At 35.7% G+C, this 7,298-nt stretch overlaps 1 protein-coding gene across 1 annotated transcript; it reads right to left on the bottom strand.

Moving 5' to 3' along the window:
- Nucleotides 1-275: 275 nt before the first annotated feature.
- LOC130724296 (laccase-4-like) lies at nt 276-4,050 on the bottom strand. Its single transcript, XM_057575493.1, has 6 exons — nt 3,890-4,050; nt 2,864-3,015; nt 2,527-2,771; nt 2,088-2,216; nt 972-1,892; nt 276-702 (listed from the first exon to the last, which is right to left on the bottom strand). The coding sequence occupies exons 1-6, from the start codon at nt 3,980-3,982 to the stop codon at nt 572-574; spliced, it is 1,671 nt and encodes a 556-aa protein (XP_057431476.1). The 5' UTR covers nt 3,983-4,050; the 3' UTR covers nt 276-571.
- Between the last annotated feature and the right edge of the window lie 3,248 nt (nt 4,051-7,298).

The following is a 7,298-nucleotide window of genomic DNA, read 5'->3' as shown; positions in this document are numbered from 1 at the left end:
CTTTTGTCCATCTTTTTATTTCAGAACTATAGCTCTTCTTCTTCATTTACCCGGATCATTGACTTAGATTCCACATATAATTTTGTTTGCACATTAGACCATTTCATTCCTTATTCTATCATGCAAAATTCCTTTGTAACTCTACCAACAACTTCAAAGCTCCTATAAAATCTAATGGCATTGTTTTAATCAATAACAGTCATGCGCTTTAATTCTATTTGCATAATCAGTTCTGGAACCAATAGCAAACTTGTGATGTAACATAAGGCAAGGGGTCTTAAAAGTTCATTAGCATTTGTATTCATAATTAAAGCAAAAAATATCATTCCAACAAGACAAATATGAGCACAAACTATGATTCTATGAAATAAAAAAGATGGAAAAAGGAGAAAATAGATGAAGACTTGTCAATTGATTCTATCCCCTCTCAGCATATTTTTCTTCCTTTCCTTTCTCCAAGAAAATCTTGTTATTAGTCTACTGATTGATCCTCCTTTTGACATATACAGTTCCTTAAATTTTGTATGTTTGCCTTTCCTCATTGAGCATAGAATGTTAATTAGCACTTTCCTCAGCACTTGGGAAGGTCCCTTGGAGGTGGTAATATAGATTCATTTGGTCCTTTACCATTGTCCACCACAAATGCCATCTTCAGTCCCCATGTTGTATGAATCTCCAAATGGCAGTGCATAAACCACACCCCTAACAAAACAGAACACCATAAATTAATTACATATATACTAAAAAAGTGTGACTTTAAAATCATTTTATCTTCCTACATATATGTTAGCATCAAACTTTCAAAATGCAGATACAATTTAGTGCGTGTTTGGAAATTGAAAACTCTTCTGCAATTCTGAAGCCAGAATAAATTGTACACAAAAAGCTTTTCTGAGTAGCTTCTGGGATTCATAAATGATTTCTCATGAAAGAAAAGTTGATTCGAACAGACTATGAATTGATAACTCTACCTGGATTATCTGCTCTGAATCTGATAGCGGTCCACCCCCCAGCTGGTACACCAACTGTGTTTCTTTCCACAGGATCTACAAGATTGAATTTTTTGGTATCCTTTTTGCGGTTGAAATTCCCTTGTCCCCTGCCAACTACAAAGAAATTGAAGCCATGGAGATGAATAGGATGGTTCTCAGGTGTTAACATTCCTGTATCTTGCAAGACCAACTGAACTGTAGAGTTGTAAGCAAGTCTATAAAGCCTTGTCCCATTCATAGTGTTGAAATTTGTTGGTTGTGTCCCTGTGAAGTTATACACCACAGGAGGGTTTGCAGGAAAATCATCAGTGAAAACACCCTTAATCTTGAAGAAATGTGCTTGAAGAAGAGCAATCTTAGGCATCACAAAGGTCACATTGTTGATATCCGCGACCACGCGGCTATTATTCACGCAAATAGCACACGGTTTGATTCCAAGGCCAACGGTGAAGAGCAAGTTATGGTCAATCTTCAATGGGACTCTTGCAGGGAAACTTTTCGAGTTTAAGCTTCTGAGAGAGTCTGTGAAGGTAGTAGCAACTGGAGTGGCATTTGTAGGAGGCAAGGTAGTGAGGGTGGTGATGGTGGAACCAAGGGTGCCCGAATAGTGTAATGCGGCAGTGGCTGTTCTGTTGTCAACTGTAATAGGAGCATCCATGAAAGGAGATGCTGCAACCAAGTATTTGCCAGTTGCATGTGTGGCAGTTAGAAGCACATTTGTGGTCTGGCCTGGTGCTATAACAACGGTATCAGTTTTGAAGGGTTTTGTGTAGGCGGCATCAACCTCTACAACAGTTAGTTGATGGCCGGCAATCTTGAAGAAGAGCTCTTCATTGAGTGCAGCATTGATGATTCTTAGCAAGTAGGTGTTTCCAGGCTGAACATCAAGTGTAAACCCTCCTGCACACAAAAGAAAGATGAGAAAATTGAAAACTCTACTCAATCTCAGTATTTTGAGAAATTAACTGAAAACTAATCATTTTCCCACTTTTGCCTTGAAGTGCCAAGATAAACTTGTTAATTTTAAGGTTTTGAGTCACATGGAGCTTGGTCTAATTATGCAAAAAGCTATAGAGCTTTGTTCTTGAACTTCACCTTGTGAAGTACAGCCTTGGACAGACCCTGGATGGCCATTGATTGTGTGGGCATCAGAGACATTTGGGGCCAAACCAGATTTCAAAGCTTCATTTATCACAGCCTCAGTATCTGATTTCCACCATTCACCTGAACCATAGTAAAATACAGTGAGAATTATGAAATATAATTATATGAATTATGCTTTCTATTTTATTGGACTAATCAAGGGAGACATTAATGTTCTTTCCCCTAATTCATGGTTATTTGTGTGTTTGGATATTAGTTGAGTGCAATTTTATGACATTAAACCCAATCCATAAGAAAAACTCGTTCACTTTTAATCTTGAAGCGAGTGCTATTGTCCATTTGCATCGGTGCTAACAGGAATCCAAACATAGCTTAAAAATTCATAAAAGATAAATGTTTAGCAGGTAAAGAAAAGGGTAGGAGAACTTACTCAATAAGATAACTTGCTCCATATGGGGTTTGGGAAAAGGGTAAGGAACTCCAAGCTTGGGCAAGATGACTATGGCCCCATGAACAGTGGCCCTAAGCCACAAGATATGTGCATGCCACCAAAGTGTGCCTCTTTGGCCTGTTAGGGTGAAGTTGTACAGATAGACCTGGCCCGGTTGAATTGGGCATTGGGTTATGAATGCAGGCCCATCAGCCCAACCAGTTCTTAGTTGTCTGACCCCATGCCTGTTCATACAAAATTCATTTAATCAGTTTTACAAAAGAAAAAGAAAATGGCAGAAAAATTTGAGATTTGAATGACTGAAGCTAACACACACCAGTGGATGCTGACATTGTATTTGACATGGTTAACCACCTTAATCAGAACAGTGTCATCTTCCCTAGCATAGATGGTGGGGCCTGGGAACTTCCCATTTACAGTGACAATGGGCTTGGTTGAACACAATCTTGTGGCATTTTTCATCACCACCTGTACTCAACAACAAGAAGGAGAAAGTGTAACTAACATGTGTACCAAATTTAAGTGCCTTGCTCAACAATTCAACACCCACCTTGCTGTTGTGTAAAGAAAATGCAGTGTTACATGGTTTTTAACAGTCACAACAGAAGGCATATATGCCTAATTGAACATATGTGAAGGATTTTTACCACTTGCTTTAACCATTCTGGTTGAGTCATCAGCTAAAAATGTTGTACCTCTAAATGTGTTAACCAAAAATATGTATCACACATAAATATTATAGTAAATGGTTCTAACTACTAGATATTAAATCATATACCTACCAATCATCAAATTAATGTGTGTGTTTATTAAAGCAGTAAAATATTTTGGATGATCACATTCATAAAATTGTCAAGCTTTCATTTTTTTGGATTAATCTAAAGAAGAAAGACAGATAACAAGTTCAAATAAAAGTCTTCAATTAATTCATTTTTCATAAATGAGAAATTTTTGTATTAAGATGATAACAGAAATGAATAGAAAAGTACAAACATTACTCATAGCTCAGTGTGGTTTTAGAATTACATTCATATGTGAAAACAACAACACTAGCTCATAGCAGTCAAATGTACAACTGATGCTTGTAGTACAAAAACAATAGCAAGTGGAAGAACAGAGCAAAAAAAAAGTCTCACAGTATTTTCAAATGCATACTTTTTCAGGAAAACAATTAAATCATATAGAGAGGGAAATGAAGGACAATAAAATACATATGATGCTCATTTTGATCCCATTTCATTTTATCATCTATTATTTCACAACATATCATAAATTTAGCAAACTTCAAAATATTCTGTATGCTTATGCATGATTGACATGATAAAAGGAAAAATTCACCCACATTAAACTTGTAGTGGCGAACCAAGGCTTCCACAGATAGTGGAAGCAGGCAAATTGCTAGCAATAGCATGATTCTTATCCCCTGAGTCGCCATGAACACCCCTTTGAGTTCTCTTGCTAACTAGCTTCTTCTTTGATGGCTAGTTAACTCTCTTGAATGCAATGCAATACTGAGAAGGAAGGAGAACCTTTATAAAGAGGTACAACTCTGCTGTCATGTCCCTTTTAGTATGTTAGTTGAAGGAATACTTAAGAGGTAAGGTCTATATAATAAATTACAAATAAATAATACATATGTTTAGAAAGTTATGTTATTTTTCTTGTGTGGAATTCAAAGTAGTCATCCATCAATCAAGACAATTTTGAACCTAAGCTAGTTGGTTTTCTGGGGTGATGTCTCTATTAAGATCAGATGCTGGGTTTGGTCCACCTATATAGGGTAAAGTACAATGGTTCTCAACAAACTAACATGTACCAATAGCTGAAATAGACATACAGTTTTCTACCTGATTCAATTTCAAGTCAAGGGTGGTATATGCGGCACAACAAATTAAGAATATAACACTTAAGCATAATAACATAATGTAACTAGTACTTTTATCATTGGAAATTTTGGCAATTGGTTGTTATACACACCTAATATATTACAAAATAACCACTTTTTGAAAATGAGTTGTAAATTGTCCAAGTTCATTTGTAATTTAATTGTTTTTTTAATATTTTTTTGGCATCTGAATACATCTTTTCCACTGAAGAAAGTATTTTTCTTTCGTATAATATAAAAGGCATTTAATTACAATGATGTGAATATTAAGGAGCTTTGACACAAAAAATTGATTGTCTTAAAAATCTTAAGCTAAAAGAAATGTGAAAATGTGGTCTAACAAGTGACATACTCTAGCCGGCATGCACCAATTTAGTGGGTGGTCCTTGGGGTGTTAACAAAGGTTTATTGGTGAAGAGTGGTTTTCAGCAACTGTTGGGTGTAGAAAGTGGCAGATTACGTCAAACAACAAGTTTCTTCCTGAAAGCTAAAGAATAAGTGGTTAATATTTCATCTCATTATCCATTATTCTTCTTGTTATACTGCCGTCTCACTGCTGATGAATGATAGTAATATTAATGATACGTATATACACACGGACACACATTGAACCTCCTTTCACTATAAGAAATGTCCAATATAGCATTAAAATTTAGCGTCGGTCACACCGAAGCAAAACATCTAAAAAAAATTTATATTATTTAAAAGTAACATTGGTCTGGACTCCAAAGACATTAAAAGCAGACACTACTTCATTTTTCACATAGTGTCGGCTGACGTCAAATTGAAAGCCTAGATTCTATGGTTATAAGTAGTGTGGATCTCGATGAGTCTTAGATGTGATTTCTATCAATTTGTACAAGTTTTTAATTGATGAATCTATTTATAATATAGGAATTGAGAAGCGCGCAATCTAATGTCGTCACCTCAACGTTTATACTTCTAATAAAAGTGTCCACATCAGCCATTTTAATGATGTGCCACGTTGTAGTTTCTAAAGTATCGAAAATAGAGCTAGAGACCGATCGATCCCACACACATAATAGAACTAGACATCACACAGGATTCAGCAATAGACACACGCATTGGCAGACCCTTCTACATCAGCTTGCAACTACAACGATGGCGACACAGCCCCTTCTTCGTTCGGTTCCCCTCCCGTCACGCAGGATTCAAGAACCAACCATGGCTACCCCCTTTTCCTTTGCCCACGACGAGTTCACCGCGCGGACTTGCGCCTTCAATTTCGATTACTCAAAATTACTCTGTGATTGCGATTCCTCTTCCTCTATCATCGACTATTGCTTCCTCGCATCCTCCTTCCGCAAACCCTCTTGGATCTCAACACACCAGAAACCACGCAGCCGTGACATCTGACCAGCAATTCAATGGAATTTGAATCAAAACCAGGCCACTTACTTGGCTGAAATCCACACCAGGATTGAACCTCTGCAGCAACTCAGCCTCAAGCTTCATCTCTTCCACAATGGACTGCAAAGTATCCTCAATTCTAAGCAGGTATGTGATGAACAACCCATAATCCTTAGAAACCTCACTGTTCCCACAATAACAGTTAAAAGTACCATTCAACACTGCAAAAACTCTTTCATTTCAAAACTTCATTTGGTATTTTTTTCTGGATTTGTTCTATTTTTAATTTCTCAATTAATTGGATTCCATATGTTAGCATATAGCAATTAGGTTGAAATATCATAACAATTAGTAGAACAAGGAAATGATTTCGACAAATACTATATGGTATGATAAGATTTTATTTCATATTACTTAGGAGACTTAGTGATATGATTATATGAGACTGTGATGACCCTATACTAAAAGGTTCATTACCTTGACATTTCCAGCTTCTTTGATTGCATCAACAAGTTTAAGTTGGAGGAGGATTTGATGGCTGCAAATGTGAACACTAGATATGGCAGCATGATGTTTCTAAATTATATATGGGACCGTCACAGTTGTTTCAACAAGTGGTATTTTTCTAATTTTCTATGCACCTTTGTTTTTAAAATCAGGTTTCCTAAAACTAATCTCTAAATCTGTATACTATCTGTCACATATTTATGATTCAAATCTGAACGTTACAAGAACAAATTCAAACAGAGTTAACACACTTATATGTATCTAAGAATAATCAGTTGACACTCACTTAAATGGATGCAAATTTCTTGGAATTCAAATTTGAACGTTATGAAAAGAATTCAAAATAGTTATCACATTGTAATGTGTATAAATAAGCATAGACATACAAGTTCAGTTCACTTTCAATCTACATTTGCATCTTTCTCTTTGTTTGTTTTGTACTACCATGAATAACAGTGAATCTGCTGTGTTTGTCCATGGATACATTTGTCCCTAATTTGAATATGGCTTTCGTAGATTAAGGAGCAAGATAGAGAGGTTAAAGAGACGCATAAAGATGGTTGCCAAGAAACCGGATACTGAAATTGCGCATATGGTAGAGATGCTTCAATGTCTTGGTGAGTTTAATGTCACTTTATATCTTGGTATTATACTTTTAGCATATTTTTGTGATTAAAAAGAACCTTCTATAAGAAAAGTCTGTTCTATAAGAAGATTTCTGTTCATATTCCCTAATTATTATAGTAGATGAAACAATTAGAGGTTGTGGTTCAGACTTAAGATAACAGTAATTAGATTGAATTTTTATTTTTTAACATAGTATTTGAGGTTCGAGGATCTGGAAAGAATATAGAATTCTTTTAAAAAGATTGGATCTTACTCTTCTAAGTCAAAAAATTGGGCTCATTTGCATTTAAACATTTGGAATTTAGTTATTGTGAGAGTTGAATAAAATTAGTTGATTGTGTTTTATTACAGTTCTAAACAT

The sequence above is a fragment of the Lotus japonicus genome, chromosome 6, assembly GCF_012489685.1.
Source record: "Lotus japonicus ecotype B-129 chromosome 6, LjGifu_v1.2".
Classification (NCBI taxonomy): domain Eukaryota; kingdom Viridiplantae; phylum Streptophyta; class Magnoliopsida; order Fabales; family Fabaceae; genus Lotus; species Lotus japonicus.
This window is presented reverse-complemented; position numbering and strand designations above follow the sequence as displayed.

Excerpts from the sequence above, each read along its gene's own strand:
- LOC130724296 (XM_057575493.1), bottom strand. The coding sequence starts at position 3,982 with ATGGCGACTCAGGGGATAAGAATCATGCTATTGCTAGCAATTTGCCTG. Across the intron at positions 2,217-2,526 it reads GGAGCAAGTTATCTTATTGA|GTGAATGGTGGAAATCAGAT; the intron begins GTAAGTTCTCCT and ends ACTATGGTTCAG. Across the intron at positions 703-971 it reads ATTCAGAGCAGATAATCCAG|GGGTGTGGTTTATGCACTGC; the intron begins GTAGAGTTATCA and ends CTGTTTTGTTAG.